The sequence below is a fragment of the Archocentrus centrarchus genome, chromosome 4 (genome assembly GCF_007364275.1).
Source record: "Archocentrus centrarchus isolate MPI-CPG fArcCen1 chromosome 4, fArcCen1, whole genome shotgun sequence".
Taxonomy (NCBI): Eukaryota; Metazoa; Chordata; class Actinopteri; order Cichliformes; family Cichlidae; genus Archocentrus; species Archocentrus centrarchus.
The window spans coordinates 26888920-26914018 of NC_044349.1; the positions used below are offsets into that span (position 1 = coordinate 26888920).

Here is a 25099-nt window from a genome sequence, read left to right on the forward strand (position 1 = left end):
AAAGGTCATGTCCCACTCATAATTTTTTTTTTTATCCCCACAAAAATCTTTATAAGACATTAATAATAAGAAAGGAGCCAAAACTGCATTTCAAATCATATTTTTTACCTGGTTGTCCGTACCCCAGTTTGAGTCCCACCTATACATACACGCGTGGCGTTTCGATTTGTGGGGGCGGGCCTCACAGGTTAACACTGCCACCTGGTGGCTACCTGGACACCATGCAGGAGGAGGAAGTGTTTCGGAAGTGGACACAGCAGGGCAGAGAAGGAATCGAAGAAAAGGGCGGAGGAAAGGGAGCTTCCGAGGGGGATTAAAAAAAAAAAAAAAAAAAAAAAAAGACAAATCGCCGTGACTTATAGCACCTAGCCAATTTATTAACATCAACTTTGATATCGCAGGACTGTACGGACAGTTTTGCGCTCCGTTATCTGCAGTGAACGGCGTATGAGCATAAGGTAAGTCCGCTCGGTCTGCAGCCAGCAAGCACAACAGACGACGTACTGTGTGCTGCTAGCGGGCTGCTTTAGCTAACATACACAGCAAGGTGTACAGCGGTTTGCTAAACAGCTAGCTCTGCTCTCATGGATTTGAACGTGCCCTGACAGATGTGGTGACCTGGTAGAAATGAATAACGGGAGCTGTCTCCAGGAGGAAAGTAGTTTTCGGTTATTTTAGGTGGTTTTTATGGTAGTGTTCGCCAGTCATTTTCTCAGTGGCTGCATGAAAGACCGATTGTATGGGAGAAGCTGGTGCCTGCGTGGCTAAACCTGTGTCGACAGAGGTTTTTAGCCGGTGTTTGTAATGTTTTAGATTGCTCACGGCCGGTTTGTTGTCATTATGTCACAGCCTGGTAACATTACGCTCGGATTGTCAGCCACAACGAGAGCAGCGGAGGCAGGTAACAGGCTGCCAGGTGAACGTGGCAGCTGGAATAATTTGACTGCTGTGATTAGTAACGCCTCCTTTCTGTTTAGCTAAAGATGAAGGTTTGCGATTAGATGAGTATCACTGTGGTTTAGGAAACTCCTCTGCGTACAAGGCAGAGCTGCTGTAATGGGTCCACCACCACCACCAGACCCCCCTCTGCACCACAGCAGGACATGTTCATCATTTCTTCACTGAGAAAAGGCAGGGTCAACAACAACAACAGCACCCTTTCCCTTCCTCCTCATGCAGGAGCGGAGGAGATGTGGATCCCTTGTTGTAAATGTGGTCCCCACACCTTCAACAAAGCTCAGCCTGCAACAGCAGCTTCAGTCAGTAAGCTTTGCTGTTGGCACAAAGCTTACTTTTCAGTGTACGCTCACATTTACACAGACCAGACTGTGTCATCGTGATGTAGTTGCACATTCTGGACAGGTTTCAGCTGTGCTGCAGTACTGGGTCATCCTCTGCCCCGAGGGGAACTGAGCCAGAGAGGCAGCAAATCAATCAGTTTTCTCTCCACATATTACAGGCAGTACATCTTTCATCTTTCTTTTCTCTCTCTCTCCTAGTTTTCAGTGATTTTCCTGCTCTCTGCCAGCCGGTGACTGCCTGTTTGCTCAGACCGCAGCTCCAGGAGAAAGGCAGCAAAGCACCCGTCCTTCAGTTGGTCTTACAGCGCAGGCAGGCGGGAAGGTGACGGTGAGCTGCAGGGACCATGCATCAGGGGTGAGGGTTGTTCGCTGTGGGGAAAACGCGCGACGTCAGGCAAGGAGGAGGTCGGGGCCGGTCAGTGTGGAAATGAAGCTCAAACAGCGCATGGTGGTGCTGTGTGCCGTGCTCCTCCTGCTGGGCCTGGCCAAGATCTTCCTGCTGGATGGAGGTGAAGGATCTGCGGCCAGCCGGCGGGACCTCAGAGCGTTTCGCAAGGTCAGGATGCAAGTCTGCTTTTCGTGCATAGTTGTGGTCAGAAGTTTACATACAGTCATCATAGGCATGAACGTCACGGTCTTTTTGGGCTTTTATTGATTTCTTTGAACTTTTCTTTTTCCAGGGTGGAGTCATTCTTGAATTAATTTAGTATTTTCTCCAATTAAATATATCCATACATTTACTTAAATATTTTAATAAGTGGTGCTGAAGGTTCTACAATGTTGGTTCTACAGTGTTTTTCTAACTTTACATGGCCAAGACCTATGAACTTGTCATGAGTAAGTGATGATGATTGTTTTTTTTTTTAAAGTCGTTAAACATGTATGCTTCCACCCTGGAAAAGGAACAATTCAAAGAAATCATTACAAGTTACATTCGTGCCCACTGTGCTGTCCCTGAGATCACTAACAGGATGCACATGACATAACCAGCAGTATCCGATAGCGTTCACAACATGTTTGTTTTGTTTAAGTGCAGGTGTTAATAAAGTTTTTATCTTAGCTTACACGCTGTGTTCTTATTATTCATCCCTACCAGATGGAAGCCGGTCTTTCTCTGTCTCGGGGCGCTCGCCTTACCAACACCCTCCAGTCTCCATGGGAGATAGCAAGCCAGTGGGTGGGCCCCAGAGAGGTGTACCCTGAGGAGACCCCAGAGCTGGCTGCTGTGCTTACTGCCCTGAGCTCCGCCAGGATAGAGCGGGCAGATGTGGGCTACAAGGGCACACAGCTCAAAGCCTTGCTGGTGCTGGATGGAGGACAGAAAGTGGTCTTCAAACCTAAGAGGTCAGACTTTATAAAAATGTGATAAAAACTTACATTTTCTGTCAAAGAGTTATTTATTCTTCTTATTTTTTTTTTTGCCTTTTCCACCCTCCCTCAGATACAATAGAGACTATGTGGTCGAAGGAGAGCCATACGCAGGCTATGACAGACACAACGCAGAAGTAGCCGCTTTTCACCTGGATAGGTGTGTAGCCATTGCTCTTTGAGTTATTTGGCATTTATTTTTAAGCATTCTCTGATCTGTCGGTGGAGTAGCGTTCCTGTTTTGCAATATTCATCCTCTGTGCAGGATCCTTGGGTACAGGAGAGCACCTTTGGTGGTGGGTCGATATGTCAACCTACGAACCGAGATCAAACCTGTGGCCACAGACCAACTGCTCAGCACTTTTCTCATGCAGGGTGAGTATCTGTGGCCTATTGTGTCTCCCCTCATTTATCAGACATCAGAATCTAATTTGTTTTTCTCAGATGTATCAGACAGGAAATGTGGTTAAGGGGTGGACAACTGACAGTTACATAGAACTAATAATCTTCTTTTCAGAGAAATTACGAAAGCTGTGACATTAAGTAAATAACTGTGCTACCCAGATGTTTGTATTCTGGGATTTTCCCGGCCAATAAAAAGTGTAGCATCTAAGTCTCTCTCTCTCTCTATCTCTCTCTCTCTCTCTCTCTCAATAACTCCTGCACCAATAATGGGCAGACTTTATGCTGAATTTCTCCACATTTTTTGGTGTCATTTATTGTCAAGCTGCTGCCTCCTCTCTGTAGGACACGAACACTGCAACAAAGAAGCAACTGTTCAGACACACACAATCTCTCGAGTTTGATATTTCTGTTAGTATTCGCCCATGTAGTAGCTTATCTACACTACATACTGTCTGGTGTTGTTTCAAATTAAAAAAGCAGATTGTGCACATAGACTGTACATAAAAGATGGATGTAACCTGTGCCATCACCCACTGGTTTCTGGACTGATGTTGAAGCCTCATTGTTAGTGTTTTTGCTACATTATCAGCCAATGCCAGCAAGCTTGGTTAACAATCTGCACCCAAAACTGTATATAGATATACTATATTGGCAGAAGTATCGCGCAATTACGGTAATTCAAAGTATGTTTGATCTGACGTCTCAGCTGTGATAGGCTCTGTGTTGACCAGCTGTTCACGGCAAGTAAGGGCAGGTAACGGGTGCTTCAGCAGCGATCGCCCGATGTTAGAGGGTTAAGAGAGCTTCGTGGAATGGGTTTCCATGGCAGAGTCCTGACCTCAACCTGATAGAACACCTTTAGGATGAATTAGAGGAGAGACTGTGAGCCAGGCCTTCAGTGTCTGACCTCACAAATATGCTTCTAGAAGAATGGTCAAAAACTCCTAAAGCTTGTGGAAAGCCTTTCCAGAAGAGTTGAAACTGTCATAGCTGCAAAGGGTGGGCTGATATCAAAATAAACCCTATGGATTAACAATGGGATGTCACTCAAGTTCATGATAGTGTGAAGGCAGACAAGTGAATACCTTTGGCAATGTAGTGTAGCATAGCAGCTTTAGAAGTCTGCTGGTTGCAGCTCCCTGTGCCATCTCAAAGTCAGTGTTTTTGTTTTTTCCAATCAGCATTTGGTTAGACACCTGAAATAATACGATAGCTCTGATTTAGAGATTTTCACATTTTACTCTTCAATATAAAATACAATAAGTAAATACCCCACTCATGAATGTTGACACTCTTGTAGAATGTTTACAGTCCAATGTTAGCTCTTTTTTCTAACAGCATCTTTATTGAGTTTTCCATCTTTAACAACCACGAACATAAGAACAAAACTCACAAACAACTGGCAAAAACAACTTTTTCATACATCAGTCTCTGTAAATCGATATCTTTGATAAAATCCATAAATGGTTCCCATACATACTCAAGCATTTCTACAGGTGCAGGTCATAAAATTAGAATATCATGAAAAAGTTGATTTATTTCAATAATTCCATTCAAAAAGTGAAACTTGTATATTCATTCATTACACACAGACTGATATATTTCAAATGTTTGTTTCTTTTAATTTTGATGATTATAACTGACAACTAATGAAAACCCCAAATTCAGTATCTCAAAAAATTAGAATATTATGAAAAGATTCAATATTGAAGACATCTGGTGCCACACTCTAATCAGCTAATTAACTCAAAACACCTGCAAAGGCCTTTAGATGGTCTCTCAGTCTAGTTCTGTAGGCTACACAATCATGGGGAAGACTGCTGACTTGACAGTTGTCCAAAAGATGACCTTTGACACTTTGCACAAGGAGGGCAAGACACAAAAGGTCATTGCTAAAGAGGCTGGCTGTTCACAGAGCTCTGTGTCCAAGCACATTAATAGAGAGGCAAAGGGAAGGAAAAGATGTGGTAGAAAAAAGTATACAAGCAATAGTATTGAGTAGTGATGGGAAGTTTGGCTCTTTTCAGAGAGCCGGCTCTTTTGGCTTGGCTCCCAAAGAAGAGTCGGCTCTTTCAGCTCCCAAATGGCTCCTCAGATTGTAGTTAAAAAAAAATGTGTAAAATGAATTACTTTTCCTCACCATTCCTGCATGTAGCCTCTATGTAAAGTGCAACTCGCTCTTGCTCTTTCCAGTCTCTGATCAAACTTTGCAGGAGACGCTCCCTCTGTGTTTGATCTGTGTGGACTCACTGTGGGGTGTGTCCCCCCCTGTTGTGCTGAGTGCACACGCAGATTCTGCCACACATCTTAACCAATCACGTGCGGCTTCCACAAAAAAAAAAAAAAAAAAAAAAAAACGGCTCACTATCAGGAGCCAGCTCCCATCGTTCACTTCAAAGAGCTGGATCGTTCGTGACCGACCCATCACTAGTATTGAGTGGTGTACATGCTCATACTTTTCATGGTCATACTTCTCAGTTGGCCAACATTTCTAAAAATCGTTTTTTTGTATTGATCTTGAGTAAATTCATAAGTAAGATGAATTTGGGGTTTTCATTAGTTGCCAGTTAGAATCATCAAAATAAAAAAAAAAAAAAACATTTATCACACATTTATATATCAGTCTGTGTGTAATGAATGAATATAATATACAAGTTTCCCTTTTTGAATGGAATTACTGAAATAACCAAAATATTTACTTTGAAACTCATTAGAATTGTACTGACTCTGTTTTTTGCCTTGTTTACTGTATTTCCATTTATGCTTGCACATATTTTAAATATATGGCTGCACCTATTTCCCATTTTCCTAGCAAAATGGAAAGAAATGAGTGTAGGTATATAAGTAGATGATTTGAGACTCAGTGAATGACTGTGGGTGAAGGTTAAAGTTACTAATGCCTGTTCAGCAAACCTCAGCATGTAGAAAAGTGACATTTTTGTGTTTTACTCAGTCAAAGCACATTTGTCAGGTTAATAGGAATTGTTACAAAAAAGTGAAAATGAAAGCTCTCTGAAGCCTATTTCTTAAAATTTGACATATTACCGTAAACTAGTGACAGACTGAAATAAAAGCCCACTCTCCCCCACAGTGTTAGCCACATTAGCCACGCACCAAGGAGGATGGGGGAAAATGACTGTGTGAGCTTTATCCTTTTGTCAACATAGCTCATTTAGGTCACTTTTTTTAATTTAATATTTTACCTTTATACAGTGACTTCACTGCTGTGAATGCTTTGATACCAAAGATACCAATCACCACTTCTGACGGGAAATTTTCTAAATAAATTCAAAACACGATGCAGAAATTTGCTAATTTGTCATTTAGCTTTAAGATGAAGTAAGAGGCTTCGTTGAGAGGCAACTTTATGCAGAACTAATCATATCGCTACGAGTTCGGCTCGATCCATCGTCGTAATTCCATCCCAAAAGATTTTAATATAATCTTCTGGCTAAATCGTCCACTACTAAATGTGGTGTTGTGGAATGAATAATTTCCCTTTCTTTTGACTCATCTGTCCACTTTCTTTTTCATTGTTGTATAAGTTTTCACTCACTGTAACTCGGTCTCTCGGTCTCACTCACCTTCCCTGTTGTTTTGTGTGGGTGTGTGTGTGTGTGTGTGTGTGTGTGTGTGTGTGTGTGTGTGTGTGTGTGTCAGAGCACTAAACAAGGATACTCCCCTGCTGAGTCCGGTTTGCTGAAGGTGTGGCCCTGCTGATGCCACGTAGTCATGTCAGATCAAATAAGAGATTTGAATTTGTCCCTGCTCTCTTCTTCTCAGAAGATAAGAACCAGTCCAGATGATTGATAGATGGCAGGCGGTTGGCACAAAATCAGACAAGCCTTAAAAATGTTTAGTAAATGCTACCTTTACAAAGAGGAACTCATGAAATTTAACCCAAAGAAGACAGTTTACCAACCTGTGAACTCCATGTGTGGTTTTTATCGCTTCCAGCCTGGGCCGCAGAATTCAGATTTAAAGCCATTTTACAGGTACAGGTGGTGACATGAGGGCCATGATGTCATTGGTTGAAAATGTGGTTATTGTTTACTCGCTAACAAATCATCTGCTGCTATTTCCATTCTGAAGATATATTTTGTTTGTCCAAGTAAGTTTATGGTTTTTCAGTAATGAATTATGTGAGTTACCTCTTAGAGTGCTGTCATTATGGTTAGGTGATATTTTATATGTAATAGACAGCATAGATGTATCTATAATGCAGATCTTTTCAAATCTGTTTATTTGTTTCCTAGATTAAAAATATTTTAAGAATCCTGTCAAATTTGTTAAACTAAGATTGGGCATTTTGGCCACTGTTAGCTTTTATTTTAATCTGCGACTAAACTAACTAAAATATTTTGAAAGTTGTATAAAATAAATATAATAAACATTTAAATTAATAAAACATAAATTTAAACTCAACATATCACATTTTAATACTGAGAAATTGTATTTACTGTTGTCACATGTACAATGTGAGTTACCATATCTTTTTTTTTTTTTTTTTTTTTTTTTAATAAGGACTTGTAGATAGTTTTCAGCGCTAATGGCTCAGATGTTTAGGTTCCCTGTCCTATGCACATGTCATGCCATCACAGATACTGCCCTTGAACTCTGAATTGACCCCTAGCCAGATGTTGCTTTTCCTTTTTATCCCAGGAGGACATGGTGTCCATTTCTTCTAAAGCTCCTATTGGTCAGGCCACTGGACTGTTTTTACGTCACCTCGGTTTATCTTAAATAAGGTCAGACTGAGAGAAGATTTTGGAATTTTTAGCTCTTTATATGTGTGTTCTTTGTGTGGTAAAACTTGCTTTTGTGGTGTTTTGACAGACAGTGGTTTTCAGAAGTGTTTTGAGTGCATGGAGTGAGTTTCAGCACTCAGTAAAGTCCATTTTTAATGCAGTGCCACCCAAAAGATCCCAGCCATACAGGTTTGGCTTTTGGGTTAGTCCCTCATTTACAGAAATGGTTCCAGATGATGTCGTTACACCTATTCAACTGCTTGTTAATGCAACTATCTAATCAGCCAATCACACGGCTGCAGCTCATTGCATTTGAGCATGTAGACGTGGTCACATGCTAACAAGGCACTAGCAGAGTGTCTTTAATTTTGAAAGTCTTTCTTGGATCCTCTTTTTGTATACCCAATCATGCTGCTGTCGGGTTGTTAATTAATTCAACAGCTGTTTTTTTTTTTTATGTTCCAGCTGTTTTGTTACAATGTTCCCAACATTGGAATCAAATTCAAAATGAGCATATATTTAAAAAAATATCAGTTTTCAATATTAGATATGTGTTTTTTCTAAATTACACATTGTGTTGAAACACTTGGGAAATCATTGCAGTCTGTTTATTTCCATTTTATACATTTTATTATTATTTAAATGAGCAATCATCCAACTATCTAGAGTTTGGATCATATGTGAGAATTAGTTTCTTTTAATTTTCTCATGTGAAAAAATTGTAATTTAGTGCCTTGTATGGTTTTTGTCTTTTCCCACATTGAAAAAGGGTTTTTCTTTGTGTTTCTTTACAAGCTTTGCAGACTGCTTATATAGTTGTCTCTGTTATTTAAAGCCACTGCTTTGTGCCAATCAACTCAGTGTGAGTCATCTCTCTAAAAGGCTTTATAATTGTGCATACCTGCATACTCGGGGCAACAGCAGCTACACAAATGTGTCATTTACTTGGCCTGCCCCCACATGCATGTAGTCATGCATGAAGTTTTGCTTTTATTTGTCCAGATTTTTACTTCTTCTGACATCTTTCAGTGGAACTACATTCTGCAGGAAAAACCCACTAATGACTTGAAACAGATTGTCTACAGATTACCAAGTGCATGGTGAGAAAATATTCTTCTTTGATGTGGGTAAACCAAACCTTTAAAGCTACATTTGCAGACATAGAGGCTAATTTAGATTGACTAATGATTATTATCGGAAAGTGTTTCCATGACATTTCTCATTCAATTTTTTTTTTTTTTTTTAACCTCATTTTAAATAATTTTTTTTTTTTTTTTTATTCAAAGATGGTTGATAAAAGAATAAAACAGGGTGACAGTGCAGACATGTTGCTGTATGGAGTCTGGCAGCCCTTGTCTCATATCAGAAATAACTACTGTTGAATGCTTTATCTGTTGTTGCTCATTGAGTCAGTTCACAGACCACCTTACAAGTGGCTTCTCAGTCCCTTAATCTGCTTTCCTGGTAGTTTCTATCCTTCACCATTTAATAATTAGAACTTATGAATACCAGATACTAAAACCAACAGATTCACTTCTTCACTAGACTTAAATGAATGTTTTAAAGGGCTCTGCAGAAGAAATTTCTTTTATGACTCAGCAGAAATTAATCAGTGGCTGTTTTCAGGGTCATGAAATTAGGGTTTTGAAATGATTAGGAAAACTATGCTACGGCTTATGGCACATCGATGTGAATATTTGAAAAGTCATCGCATCAGAAAGTACAGGAGAAAGTTCAGGTCATTATCTATCGATAAGTCAATGTGTACGTGCTGTGGGAAAGCACTTTCTGTGCGGTTCATGTTTCTGTCCTTTCACACTTGATGAGAACTGCCTAAGAATTTTGTCGATTTACTGCAGGCTTCCTACATTTTTTTTTTTTTTTTTTTTTTTTTTTTTTAAATGTGTGTCTTATCTCGTGTCCACAATCTGCAAGCAGGATGTATTTTATAGCACGAAAATTAAATAACTGGGATTCTCATTTTTTTTTTGTTTTTTTTGTTTTGTTTTTTAAGCATCTAGATTTTGTACAGTTAACACAAAGGGAATGAACACAATATTGAGACGTCAAGCTCACTTTAGTTTATGGGCCACACAGAGCCCAATCTCAAGTGGAGAATACCAGTAAAGTCATTACATAATAAATGATCAAAAAAAGAAAACCAACACGTTTTATTTTATATAGTTATTTATTGTTTACTGGAAGAAGTACAACTGCATTCTGAAAACATTCACATTTCCTGAGTCATTTATTTACAAAATAGATCATGAACAGCTTGAGAGATCTTACAAAACATATGCGTCAGTTTGTTCCCACATTCAGCCAATATGCTGTCATTACAAAAAATAAATAAATAAATAAAATATCAGCACAGCTCCTTGGCAACTTGATGTTTCCTTGTGCGAATTGCAGTGAAAAGATTAAGTGCTCTGCTCTCCTATTATTTTTACACTATGCAGAGACATCCAGTGGGCCAAGCTGGACCCTTTGTTAAGCCTGTTCTGGCCAGTGTTAATTTTGACAGCAAATTTTGATTTAGTTTTAGTCATAGTCTTTTGACGGAAATGTAATTTAGTTTTAGTCATAATTTAATCATCTGAATAGTTTTAGTCTAGTTTTAGTCGACGAAATTATCATAAGAATATAGTCGACTAAATCTACAGTCGATTTAGTCGACTAAAATATAAAGGGTGTAAAATGTAAATGCTTTTTCTTCAGTTCCCTTGAATTAGTCATTATACACACTTACACAAAATTACACAAAGTTATGCAATATTATTAATAATATTAACATGAGCATTTCACCTGCTTCCCACTCACCTGATCATTAACACCACCTTACTGCGATAATACGAGCGTTTTACAGCAGGGCACGCTCTGAAAGGTACAGGGCAGTGTTCAGGACTAAGATTAGGAAAGGCTAATCCACCGCGGTGTGGAGATTTCCTCTAAACACAAACGCTAAACTGGGAAAAACACTTAACCCTGCATGACATTAAAATGCTTACCTTTGCATGAAGATCTGGGTGACTGGTTTGCAGATGTTAAAGGTTTTTACCCGAGATAGTCGCCCCACATGGTATATACATCATTTTGTTTGTCACTGCATCAAAGGACAAATGTGTCCATACCTCGGCTCTTCTCTTTCTCCCTGCTGACATTGTTTACATAACTTAGTTCTATCGGAAGGAACGACAAACCGCAGGCTAGGTTGGTTTTCCCGGGTTTAGAGCAAATTTGTGCATCTGTGCATTTGATTGGATGTTTTCCTAACTTGTCCCGCCCTGTCGCAAAATTAAATCAGTTCTGATTGGATTTCGTCCCCGCCAAGCATTTTCGTCTCGTTTTCATTCGTTGACGAAAGTGTCAATTAATTTCGTTATTGTTTTTTATCATTTTAGGTAGTTTTTATTTAGTTATCATCTCGTTATCCTCATGAAAAAAAGGTTCGTCGACGAAAATATTTCGTCAACGAAATTAACACTGGTTCTGGCTTGCAGGACCCATGTTTAACATCCATGATGCCAAGGATATACAGTTATGAGCTTTGATATGTTACAAGATATGATTGTTTGATTTAAAATCTAATATGATTTTCAGCTTTAATTCAAGGGGTTTAACAGAAGTACTATATTAGCTGTTAAAGGAATTATAGCCATTTTTATACATAGCCCCCCATTTTCAGAGCCTCGAAAGTAATTGGGCAATCGACTGACAAGCAGTTTAATGGGCAGGTGAGGTCTGCTCACTCATTCCATGACAAATGTGGCTGATAAAAGATCTGGAGTTGATTTCAAGTGTTGAACTTGCATTTGGTATCTTTTCTCTGGGATTGCCTGAGGCCCAGAGAGATAACTGTGCAAGTGAGGGAGGCCATCATCAGCTGAAATAAATGAATAAACCTGTCATAAAGATAGCAAAAATGTTAGGAGTGGCCAAATCAACAACCAGTGTTGTTCTTAAAAAAAAAAAAAATGACTGCACTGGCCAGTGCGGCAACGTAAAAAGACCCGAAAAACAGAGAAGACAAGTGAAGTGGATGACGACAGAATTTAAGTGTGTAAGGAAAAATCCCTTGAACTCTGCAAGATCTTAGCAGTAGAATATTTATGTCTGTAAGTGACAAATTCCCCTATGGTTCATGGTTTAGCTCTGCTTGTACAAGTTCCAGAAGGTGCCAAACCCGCTAGCTCTGCAGTTTCACAGATGTTTTGATGCTTTGGCATCAAAACATCTGTGAATTGCCTTGAGATCTTCACATCTGAAAGCACAGGAGAAAGTTAAGGTCATGATCTGTTGATGAATATATGTGTGTGTGTGTGTGTGTGCACGCTCACATTTCATAAGAAGTAACCCAATTAACCTAAGAATTCTGTTACGCCCCCCCACATATACAGTTTTTAATCTCTTTGTTTGCATCTCTTTTATCTTTTATGCCAAGACATCGGGGTCAAGTGTATTTGTTTTCACTGCTGTAAGTTTTTCCCCCCATGTCCCCAGGCAATAATACATGTTTCTATGGGAAGTGTTACTACTGTCGGGAGAGCGAGCCGGCGTGTGCAGAGGGGGAGATCATGGAGGGGTCATTAACCCTCTGGCTGCCAGATGTGTGGCCGTTGCAGAAACACAGACACCCGTGGGGACGCACGTACAGAGAGGGGAAACTGGCCAGGTGGGTGTCAAGCGTGAGTCCCAAAAAGCAGCCGCTTAGGGGAAATCCTCTGACTTGAATGAATTCATGTGTATGATGTTTATCAGAGTGAAATGCAATGATTGTTCTGCTGCTGCTGAGTATTAACACCTCTTCCATAATGTAGGTATTTTAGGTCAGCAGTTAAAAAAACAAAACAAACTGTTCTTCTTCTTTAAAAGAATTATGTCGGTTCACCTGCTCTTTTATTCTACAGTTAAACAGGAATGTTTAGATATTAGAGCCATTTTTATTGCCTCATTTGAGTCCCTCATTTCAGAGGCGCATAAGTAATTGCACAAATCAACATAATTTTAAATATAAGGCTTGTTTTTAATGCTTGGATGAAAATCCTTTGCAGCCAGTGACTGCCTGAAGTCTAGATCTCATAGACTTTACCAAATACTGTGTTTTCTCCCTTGTGATGCTCTGCCAGGCCTTTACTGCAGCCACCTTCAGTTGCTACTTTTTGTGTGTATCTCTGCCTTCGATGATGCCTTCAATAACTGAAAAGCACGCTCTGTTGGGTTGAAATTGGGTGACTGATTTGGCCATTAAGGAATATTGAATATCTTTGCTTAGAGAAACTTTGGGTTATTTTTGCAGTATGTTTGGGTCATTATTTGTTTGCACTGTGATGTGCCAATCAGTTAGTTTTGCAGCATTCAGCTGAATGTGTCAGCAGTCACATTATCAAAAAACACTGCTGAACCAGTTCCACTAGCAGCCACAGGTGCCCATACCATAACATTACCTCCACCATGTGAGAAAAGATGATGTGATAGCTTCGTATCTTGAGCTGTTTCTTTCCCTCTCTGTACTTTTATCTTCTCATCATTCTGGTACAAGTTAATCTCGGTTTCATCTGTCCAAAGACTTTTTTTTTTCCAGAGCTTAGCAGGTTCTTTTACATGTTTTCTGGCAAAGTCTAGCTTGGCATTCCTGTTCCTGAGTGTAACCAGTGATTTACACCTTCTTGTAAACCCACAGTATTTCCATTCCTGAAGACATCTCTTGATCGAAGACTCTGACAGTGATACGCCTACCTCCTCGAGAGTGTTGACTTGGTTAGATGTTTCGAAGGGGGTTTTCTTAACAAAAGGAAATAATTCTGCAGTCATGCATTTTAGTTTAGTCTCCTGTGGTTTTTCAGGTCTTGTAGTGTTGCTGAGCTGGCCAGTGCATTCTTTAATTATTGTTTTTGATCACTGTTAGTGGTTGTTTGTAAGAATGCACCATGATTTTACCACTCCCAAAGTTTTGCCATCTCTTTGATGGGTTTATTTTGCTTTTTCAACCTAATGATGGCCTCTTTCACCTCATATTGGCAATTCCAGCAAAATGATACCAAATACAAGTTCAGCTCCACAGCTTTTATGTATTTACTCTGTTTGAATAATGAGGGAAAATGCCTCACCTGGCCAAGAAACAGCTAGTTTATTGTCAGTCAGTTATTTTTTTAACATCTGAAAATGAGGGACTACATGCACTTCAATCACATCTTGACTGTCTAAACTCCGCTGTGGTGGTGTATAGGGATGTTCCTGGAAACTAGTTGATTAGTGTAAAAGACAGAAAACCCTCAGAAACCATTTAAAACTGATCACACTTTCAATGGTTGCTTTAAAGGCCAAGCATCGGCCAGTTAAATATTTTGTTTCTACTTTAGGAACTGTATGAAACCATTAATCACATTCCTTTTAATCAAATCAAGTTTTAAGTGTTGCTGAAATCTATAACATTTTGTGCTCTGTATAGCACTGCAAAGACATGCAATGTCAGATTAGCAGCCCCACACAGTGGCCGGTGCTGTCATAACATCTCTGAACTCTTAATAATACATATAGTTGACTAACAAGACCAGCAACATTTAAACTTCTAGTTGACTAGTCACACACATTCCTAGTGTTGTACAGTACCAGTCAAAAGTCACCCTTTCCAGACTATGAAGGAACATTGTGTAGTAAGGAATCATGTAGTAAACTCAAGTGTTAAACAAACCCAAATATGCTTTGCCTCCATTCTGCAGTCCAACTCATCCCAACCATCTCAGTTGGGTTTAGATCAGGTGATTGTGGAGGGTGGGTCATCTGATGCAACACTCCATCACCCTCTTTCTTGGTCAAAGAGGCTTTACATGGGGTGCCTGGGTGGCTTAGTGGTGAAGCTGGCGACCATGTGCATATGGTGCGGTGTGGGCGGCACAGGTTCAAGTCCCAGCCTGTGGCCAATTTGCCCGCATGTCTTCCCCTGTATCTTGCCCAATTTTCTGTCTGTCTCCACTGCTTATAAAGCCACTGTGGCCAAAAAAAAAAGAGCCCTTACATAGCCTGGAGGTGTGTTTGGGATCATTCTCCTGTTGCAAAGCAAATGATGGTTCCACTAAACGTAAACCAGATGGCATGTCACTGCAGAATGCTGTGGTAGCCATGCTGGTTAAGTGTGCCTTGGATTTTGAATAAATTGCCAACAGTGTCACCAGCAAAGCACCCCCGTGCCATCACACTTCCTCCTCCATCCTTCACGGTGGGAACACATGACGGAACCATCTGCTCACCTTTTCTGCGTCTTACAAAGATATGATGGTGTTTGGAACCAAAAATCTCAAATTTGGACTCATCAGACCAGAGGACAGATTTCCACTGGTCTAATGTCCATTCCTTTAGTTCCTTGGCCAAAGCCATTCTCTGCCTCTTGTTGTTCTTCCTTAGAAGAGGCTTCTTTGCATCTATTTGACCATAAAGTCCAGATTCACAGAGTCTTCTCTGAACAGTTGATATTGAGATGTTTGTACTACTCAAACTCTGTGAAGCATTTATGTGGGCTCTTATCTGGGGTGCTCTTAACTTGCGGTTTCTGAGGCTGGTGACTGATAAACTGATCCTGTGTAACAGAGGAAACTCTTGGTCTTCCTTTCCTGGGGCAGTCCTGATGAGAGCCAGTTTCATCATAACATTTGATGCTCTTTGTGACTGCACTTGAGGATGCTTTCAAAGATCTTGAAGTTTTTTGCATTGACTGACCTTCATTTCTTAAAGTAATGATGGACTGTCGTTTGTCTTTACTTAGTTGAGTATTTTTTGCCGTAATATGGATTAAAACATTACTCAAATAGGGCTGTTCACTGAATACCAGCTCTGCCTCTTTACAACACAACTGGTTTCAAACAAGAACGGCAAGAAATTTTAGAACTGTTGACAAGGTGCAGCTATTAACTGAAAGCCATTCCAGGTGACTATCTCATAAAGCTGACTAAGAAAATTCCAAGCTTTGCAAATACTTTTTGTTTATTAAATAATTCCGTAGTTATTTCTTCATAGTTTGGATGACTTTAGTATTAATACAATGCAGCCAATTTTTAAATAATTAAAAAAACACTGAATTAGAAGGCATGTCCAAACTTTCATAACTGGATCAAACTGCACACTCTTTGAGTCAGTGCGCAGTAAGTCAACTGAATGTGTAAAAGTGTGAAATTTATCTATAGACAAGAAAATGTTTAAATGCAATAGGAAGAATTTAGGATAACAAATGAATAGTGAATAAATAAGATAGTGTTTATTTGTCACATGCGCAATTATACACAGTACAATGCACAGTGAAATGTATTTTGTACCTGCAGCCATATATACATACACACATGTAAATAAGGAGAATAAAAAGTAATTCACACTATATACTATACACTATACACATGGAATTATAGAATATTATATTATTTACATTGTGCAATAATGGTGCAGTTAGGGCTCAGAGTTGAGCAGACAGATGGCTTGTGGGTAAAAACTCTTCTTCAACCTTATATGTTCTTGATTTAATTTGCAGCTAATTCTAATGTAAATATTAACATGTAAAATAAATGAGTGCTACAGACTTCATAGAAATTTCTGCACTTCAATCAGTGTGTGAAACACCACATTTGCCCTTTTTTTTTTTTTTTTTTTAAATCAGTTAACAATTAAAAAAAAGGATCCAACTTGACTTTTAGTCAAAGTTCATCACGTCAGCAACAACACACTCTTATTTAATATCAGTCATTCAGCTTAGTTTCACTCCATTGTTTCCCCCCATGGCTGTCCTTACTCCACCTGTAGTGGCTTTTTACTCGACTCATCGGGGCATCCCCGCAGTTTGCGAATCACTGACCGAGAGAACCTGAAACAGGGAGTTTGCTTTCATTCTGACAGGTAACTCTCACTGGTCTTAAAAATATAAAGTAGCTCCGGGGAATAGCTGAAGAGTCGATTTCACTAAAAAATAAGGGATTGTGTCGCCATCAGATTTTCAATAGCAGAAGTTTGATTGCATTTCCGCAGTTGAACTTCATATTTTAAATGTGTTAAATGGTTCACTTTACCAAAGAAAGTGTTTGACTGGTGTTGTGATGCTGTATTAGTGAGCAAGTTAACAGTGGGAGGACATTAAAATGAACAGGAACCTGGTCTCGTCTTTAGGATCTTTCAGATGCGTCACAGCAGCCTTTTTAATAAAACACTGAAAACACGTGTGCTCTTGTGCTTTCTGTATTTTTTCATGAGGGCTTTGGCTAGGCACTCTGCCTGCTTGACAAGACATGTTTTTGTGCACAAGGTGGCTTTAGACCTGACTTCAGAGGCTTTGAATGTGTGTGTGTGTTTTTTTTTTTCTCCCAGGTGGGAGTATGATGAAAGCTACTGCGAGGCAGTGAAGAAGATGCCCCCATACGATGCAGGGCCAAGGCTGCTAGATGTTATTGACACAGCGATATTTGATTATCTTATTGGAAATGCTGATCGACATCACTATGAGAGTTTTCAGGATGATGGCGGTGCCAGCATGCTTATTCTGCTCGACAATGCCAAGAGGTGAGCGATGTTTTTGATTGTTTGTGTTTTGTTTTTTTTTCTCTTCATGGAAAGGGGAACTTTCCCCTCAAATGAATCTTTACCTTTTCTCTCTATGTAAGAATGAGTTAACCACGTCCAAACTAAACTGGGAACACTGACCGTCTAATAAAGAAAATCTGTCGGGCTAACTGGAAATTGTGTGTAAAATTGCAGCTAATTCTGTCAGAAACACTAACATTTGAAATAAATCAGTGTCTTAGACTTACTGGAAAATTCTGCACTCTATTCATTACCATAGTCTGAACATTTTTCAGACAATCGGTTACATTTTCATTTTCAGTTTGTTTGTTTTGAGATTTTCCAGTCCTTGTCTTTTATTTTATTTTATTTTATTTTTACAAGAATTCACTTATCACCATTGAAGCTACTTTATAACTGACTCATGGTGAACACCCACTTCCATGAAGTGAGGACTTCGAGATGTAAACCCTTCTTTGAAGTTATTTTTGTTTTTGCTGATCAAAACCCAACAGTGGAAAATTTCTTAGCAGCATTTTTCAGTATTGGCAGGATGAGGTTAAGTATGGTAAGAAACAAACCTTTTACTGGGAATAATATATGCCAGCTGAAGTGCTGAGAAATGTCTTTCTTTCTTTCTTTTTTTTAAATTAGGAGCTTAATCTATATTTTTCTCTATAATGGTGATATTCTTTGTGGCTTTTTTTTTTTTTCTTTATATTCTGGCCCAAGTCTTGGATGCTTATCATAAAGCTTTCAAATTTAGCTGGAAGCAGTGGATTCTTGCTCTCTGCCCCATGACCGAACTGTCACTGGCACATTACACAAGGCTCGGGGGGTCTGTTTATTAACCAGAAAGTGAATCAAACTGTTGACAGTTTAAGTATTGTGAAGTGAATCTAGGTGTGGAATAAATTAACTAAAATTTTTTGTGTGTGTATATAGAACTTTGCAGTAGGGTCAGCACTAAAATATAGAGGAGAGGTTGGTGTTTTCATTGTAAATTAAAAGTACACCTTTTAACATCACATGATGTATTATAGTACACCGTGTCATTGTTTAGTTAAACAGTGTTTGAAAACCTCAGTGCACCCCATCATTTGTTTGTAGAACCACTTTTAAGAGGAATACCTTGAAGTCGTTTTCTGTATGACTTGATGAGTCTCTCACCTGGGCCCTTGTGTAGGATTTTTAGCCCACTCATCTTTACCACATTGCATCTGTTTAATGAAGTTTGATGGCATTCATTTATGCACGGCTCTCTTAAGGTTCCAACACAGCATTTCAGTCAGGTTCAGGTCTGGACTTTGGGCCACTGCAGCACCTTGATTCTTTTCTTTTTTTGGCCTTTCTGTTGTAGATTTACTGGGATCATTGTCCTGCTGCATGCTCCAATCTCAGCCAAGCTTTAGCTTTTAGACAGATGACTCTAGAATACTTTGATCCCCCCCCCCCCCCCCCCCCCCCCCCCCCCCCCCCCCCCATTGGTCATGGCAGATGGCTGTCCTTCCCTGATACTGGTTCTGCCAGTTTTTCCTTCCTGCTGTGGTGAAGTACTTTCTCATAAGAGGTTGCTTAATTGTTGGGGTTTTTCCTCTAATACTGTAGGGTCTTTACATTACAGTATAAAGTGCCTTGAGGCAGCTGTTGTTGTGAAGTGGTACTACATAAATAAACTTTAATTGAAAAATGTTGTTTTCCATTTGTGAAGTCTTTCTCCTGTAGAATGATGGACTTCAGATTGTTTGGAAAATGGTTCTAAACCAGTCCCAAACTGATGGGCAGCAACAATTGCTCCTTTAAGATCATTGCTGATGTCTTTTCTCTTTGGCATGGTGTCAACACCCCCCCGAATGCTCCAGGCCTGCAAGCTTCCAAAAGTTCTGCTCTTACACAGGTGGTCACACTTACTGATAATCAGTTAATCAAGTGCATTTGCATATCAGCAGCTGGCTGCTCCTTTCCCTTTAATTCCTCTTAGTTCAGTAAGGTTATACTTAGTTTTGCACACACTGATTCTGCATTTTGTCTTCATTTTTCTTAATGGATGACACAATGTAATATATCCATCCATCCATCCATTCATTCTCTTCCACTTATCCGGGGCCGGGCCGTGGGGGCCAGAGCCTGAGCAGAGAAGCCCAGGCTTCCCTCTCCGGACCGCAAGGCGTTCCCAGGCCAGCCGAGAGATACAATCTCCCTAGCATGTCCCAGGTCTGCCACGGGGCCTCCTCTTGCTGGGACATGCCCAGAACACCTCACCCAAGAGGCGGCCAGGAGGCATCTTAATCAGATGTCCGAGCCACCTCAAGTGGCTCCTGTTCATAATTTTTATTATTGACAGTGGCCGAGTCGCAGCCGAATGTGAAGCGGCTGGCATGAGAATCAGCACCTCTAAGTCTGAGGCCGTGGTCCTCAACCGGAAAAGGTTGGAGTGCCCTCTCCGGCTCAGGGACGAGTTCTTGCCCCAAGTGGGGGAGTTCAAGTATCTCGGGGTCTTGTTCACGAGTGACGGGAGAAGGAAGCAGGAGATCGACAGACGGATCGGGGCTGCTTCTGCAGTGATGCGGACGCTGCACCGGTGTGTCGTGGTGAAGAGGGAGCTTAGTGTAAAAGCGAAGCTGTCGGTTTACCGGTCGAGCTACATTCCTACCCTCACCTATGGTCACGAGCTTTGGGTAGTGACTGAAAGAATAAGATTACGAATACAAGCGGCAGAAATGAGTTTCCTCCGAAGGGTGGCTGGCCTCTCCCTAGAGATAAGGTGAGGAGTGCGGCCATCCGGGAGGGGCTCAGAGTAGAGCTGCTGCTCCTCCACATGTAATATGTCATGTGTTGGTATTCATTTAAGGTTATATTTATATGATTTTATGACCTTTTTAAGGATCAAGTGATTTATTTTATTTTAATTATTATGTCCTGATATGTAAAGAGGTTGAAAGAAGATGTAATTTCATTTAACAGGGTGGCTGAGGGATTTATTTTTTAATGCACTAAATTCATGTTTATTTAAAAAAAAAAAAAAAAAAAAAAAAGACCTTAAAAATATGAAATTGTCTTGTAATTAGTTTCAGCTTTTTTAAAAATTGTAATTTTATCAGTGTGATTAAAGTCAGTTAGATCTTGTAGTACATAATCTACCTGTATATAAAAAATATAGAAGATAGAGTTCTTGTATGTTTAAGGGTCATGTTAGATTTTGACTAGGCTGGACTCAAAAGCAGAGATGTCATTATTCAATTCTACAATTTTTTTTTTTTTTTTTCAAAATTCAAAAGTGCAGCGAACAGCGTGGCATCTCATGTTTTCTCTGACTGTTTTTAGATTTTCCCAAAAATAACTTTGATTGCTAGTCAGCTGTTAACACTACTGTTCTAACAAACACAAATTTGTCTTAGGTTTGGCCTGTTCAGAGAGGAACTCAGAGTGTGTTGAAGATGCGTTGAGTTTAGAAGTGTGTGTGGGTGTGGGTGTGTTTTGATGGGTTTCTCTGAATCATAGAGCAGACGGGCCTGTGGCAAATGCTTTACTTTAGTTTTTGTTTGCAGCTTCGGGAACCCAGCTCTGGATGAGCGAAGCATCCTTGCACCACTCTACCAGTGCTGCATGTAAGTCAGAATACTGTCGTATGTCATTTCCTGCTTGCCAGATTTCTTCCACTATAGTCTTTTTGTTCCTCTGTCCCCTGCAGGGTTCGTGTGTCCACATGGAACAGGTTAAACCTGCTTCGAAGTGGAGCTCTCAGTTCAGCTATGCGGCAGGCTCTGGCATTCGATCCTATCCACCCGGTCCTAGCTGAACCACACTTAGCAGCCCTGGACAGGCGTCTGTCTGGAGTTATAGCAACTATAAAGCAGTGCATGGAGGCACAGGGCCCTGACAACACTCTAATAGAGGACCGAATGAACCTACCACATCCCTAAAAAGAAAGGCAAGGAGAAAGGGAGGTAAAACAGCCAAGACTTCCCAGCATGGACCTAGAGGGAGTGACCAAACAGATCAGCCGTGATGTTAAAGAAGGAATGGCAGAGTGAATAAGTGAATCGACAGGGTGGAATATCCCTGGTCCCTTCCTTGTCACTCTGACTCAAACTTGAGGGGTTCTCTAGAAGGTGCAAAATCGTGGGATTCAAAGAGTTTCAAACGGTGTCACTGTCAACCGTTTAAACTTTCTCTCAGGACTGTTGTGCATTACAGGACATGATGGGCTGTAAGGACCTCTACTTGTATTACTACTGGTTTAGATGACACTCACGCCTTGTGCCAAATCCTCTCTCCTGGTCACGCTTCTCTTTGGCAGTCAGCTAAGGAGAAAGGACGGAGAGGAAGAAGGAGGAGGGAGTGTTAAATTGAGCCACCGATGTGTCATTGTTGGGTCAGGCAGTTTGGAGCTTTACAGTCCAGGAAACTGAAAATGTTCTTCTGTTGAAATAACAGGAATTTTTTTTTGGTTTGTTTTTTACTGATCTTCTTTTTTTCTTTCCTTGAATTGAAAATTAATTCAAAGAAATAGAGAACTGACTTAACTCTGTGTACATAATTAAGTAAGTAGCGGTGTAGAAATATGAGACAAAAGAATATAAATTTGTGAATTATAATATTAAATGATGTTAAGGCCGCCTGTTTGTGGGTGTGGATGAACGACTGCCATATTGTGCCGTGAACAAGAAAGCTACTGACTTGACCGACTTGAAGCATTGTGACACAAAAGGTGCGTGTGTGCGTGTGTTTGTCTTTAACAATAAACTATGGTCTATTTAATTCTGATTTCTCTCATGCAACTTTTTTTCTGTGTTCGCCACTTGAAAGCTCAAATCCTGTGGTCAGATGTGTGGAAGGGACTTTCACTTACTCTTAGTTGTTTGGATATTTTTTTGTTTAGTCAGATTTGACCTGAAATGTGTCACAGGTCATATCTGGAACGCACCAACATTCAGTTTATTATAACTCGTTTTGCTTTTCGTGTTCCCTCGTCTCACTTTCTGTAAACGATTGGTTTGAATCATTCAAATTTGAATCACCTCTCATGTCCTAAATGTAGTTCAAATTTAAGGCAGCAGTTACATATTAGTCAAAAAAAAAGGAACAGTTTGTGTCAGTCTGTCTGATTTTGTGTGCCACAGCTTTGATTAAAGGCTGGTTTCGGTTGATTTCAGCAGATATTGGGTGTGTTAGAGCAAGTGCCATTTGCACACAGTGAGGGGAGAAAGAGGGGAAAATGTTAATGATCGGCGGGGGGGTATTTTCAGTTGTGGTTAGCACATCTGTGAGAAGTGAGTATCATCCAGTTGCCTTATTCTCTGATCCTCTGAAGAGCAGGTGACGTGTCTGACTTTTATTTTGTTTTCAACTTTTCATCTTAAACACAGGCAAGCAAACATTTAATCTCTGTTTGCTGCTTCTTTCAAAAGAAATGTTCCAGGGTGGGGGATGTAAAAGGATGTGTGTAGGCTTCTGATGATCACACTGCTCTTCACAAGCTGTTCTCATCCTTCTGACAGCTGAAATTAAAATACCCAGCCTGTCCAAAAAAAGAAAAAGCTCTCATCCCTCTGCATCTGATATGTGGTGTTGCAGTACTTTTGGTTATGGAGTTCCCCATTTCCACATGTGCTTCTGTTACAGATCATCTTTCACCACTGCAGCTTGTAGTTATCACTTGACATTTACTTCGTCGTCTTTGTTAGTCCTGGCAGTGATGGTGCCATGGCTTACAAGTGTGTCGTCTTAAACCCCTGACTGGTCTGAGTTTTGATGCCTTAGCCGTACCCGCAAAGGCGAACGCATCATTGTGAAACCATGTTGCAGGTGTCCCCCCCCACCCCCCCTCCCTCCCACAGGCAGATGTTCACTGTCAGCTGCCTTCTTGTCTTGATGTCACATCCAGCGTCTTCCGGGTTTGTGAGCGCAACAAGTCAGATGATATAGGACACCTGTTTCGTTTATGCTAAGCAGGTGTTTTACTTGGGACATGCAGCAAAACATTGAAACTTTATGAAAACCACAATGTTTATCATGTTGGGGCATGTCAGGTCATGTCATGTCAGAGATACTGTAGCACAGGAGACACTCAAGTTTCCTGAGGTGGCCTAAATTTTCCACTTCTTTCATCTGTTTAGTTATTTTCCTGCTTGTGCTTCACCAGTTCCTCGCCTACAGTGAACATAAAGTAGACACATGTACAGTAAATAGATGGATGTCTAGTCTCATCTATAGGACTAAGATAATATTAATTTTACAGATACTGCAAACTCGCCACTCAATGTGACACACATTTCAGAAGTCCCAACACCTATTACAGGAATATCAAAACCCTAATGTGTAGGAGATGAAGATAAAGCTGTAAAGTGTGAGTGCTTAGTCACCTAAAGTACCACAAGCATACTGTATATTACTCTTTGAATGAGGCAGCGACGTTAGCTACATAGGATATTTTGCAAGGAAACCACAACATTTTGAAGTCAAACTAAACGAATGACTTCGTGGGGAAACAACACTAAGCAGTAAAACGATGCAGTGGTGAGCTAACCAAGCGGGCTCCAAACCCCTCAGGGTCTCCAGGCACTCTGTGCGGCAGCTAGTTTGTGGTAAATCGACATACACTGAAATAAATACGCTGCTTTTTGACTCATCTACAAGCGCTGTGTAAAAGTCAAAGTGTAGTTTTGATGCTGAGAATAATTCCATTGATATTTTATTGAAACAGTCCAAATTCTTACAGTGATATTTTGGGTTTAGAATTTGTTGGTACCATTCTTCTGTTGTAGCACTGATTGGCTGTCAGATTAAATTAGTGCTAAGACTGAAAACAGGGAAGCAAGTTGTTTCATGATACAAAATCCACCTCAGAATTAACTGTAAAAATGATGCCCAGTCGATGACAGGAACCCACTGGGACTTGCTGGATGAAACTGACCCCTGAATACTCACCAGACTGTGATTGAGAAGGTTAAAAGTCATGTTGGTGCATTTTTATTTTAGCATGGCTCTATATCATTTGAATGTGGAAAACCCTATCAAAGAGCATGAGTTAATTTTAAGACACCAAAAACACAGCAATAGTAGCAGAAGCAACAATAGTTGTCCACCATAGGGGCAACTGGAGGGGCCACAAGCTAGTGTATTCCTAATGCTGGGAGGGTTGTATCAGGAAGTTTGGCCAGATCAAACATGTGGATCATAAAGAATGGGATTTACATAAAAAGATTAATGGATGTAGTGAAGGAAAACATACAGAGGGTTGGTGTGACAGAATAGGAAGCTAAGCAAAGTTTGAGATGGAGCATGATGATCTGCTGTGGCGACCCCTAAAGGGAGCGCCTGAAAGATGATGATGTGCCACGCCCTGCTTTCACTAACAGCACGCTTCCAAGCTTTTAGTAACTTTTATTAGAAGAGATGCTGACTAAAACAACATGAGCTATTATGCTACAGCAACGCATTTGTTGTGCCTTGGCATTGAATCAGCGATGAAGATGATTCAACACCCATCCAAATATGTTCCCCGATGATGGCAAGAAAGTTGTTTAACATGTTGCTCCAACATCTGCTGCTGTTCAGTTTCAGTTGATATCTGATGGCAAATGCCAAGGCATATGATTCACATCCTTTTTATGAAAGCTGTGCTCTATGTTGCTCTCGATGAAACCTTTACTCATTTGGAAGGAAATATTAAATCATAGTATAAAGGTATACATTTTGTATTGATTAGAAGTAACCTTTCTTTTTGGTGGACTGGTATAC

General features: G+C 40.2%; 1 protein-coding gene across 2 annotated transcripts; it reads left to right on the top strand.

The window, feature by feature from the left end:
- The first annotated feature begins 290 nt into the window (after positions 1-290).
- On the top strand, positions 291-22104 carry fam20b (FAM20B glycosaminoglycan xylosylkinase). 2 transcript variants are annotated; one of them, XM_030728378.1, is made up of 9 exons: positions 291-458; positions 1500-1857; positions 2398-2645; positions 2743-2829; positions 2935-3044; positions 12323-12494; positions 17165-17356; positions 20905-20964; positions 21048-22104. In XM_030728378.1, the coding sequence occupies exons 2-9, from the start codon at positions 1729-1731 to the stop codon at positions 21277-21279; spliced, it is 1230 nt and encodes a 409-aa protein (XP_030584238.1). In that variant the 5' UTR covers positions 291-458; positions 1500-1728; the 3' UTR covers positions 21280-22104. The 2 variants fall into 2 exon arrangements, with proteins under 2 accessions (XP_030584238.1, XP_030584239.1); XM_030728379.1 differs by lacking the exon at positions 291-458 and adding an exon at positions 596-1263.
- The last annotated feature ends 2995 nt before the right edge of the window (positions 22105-25099 follow it).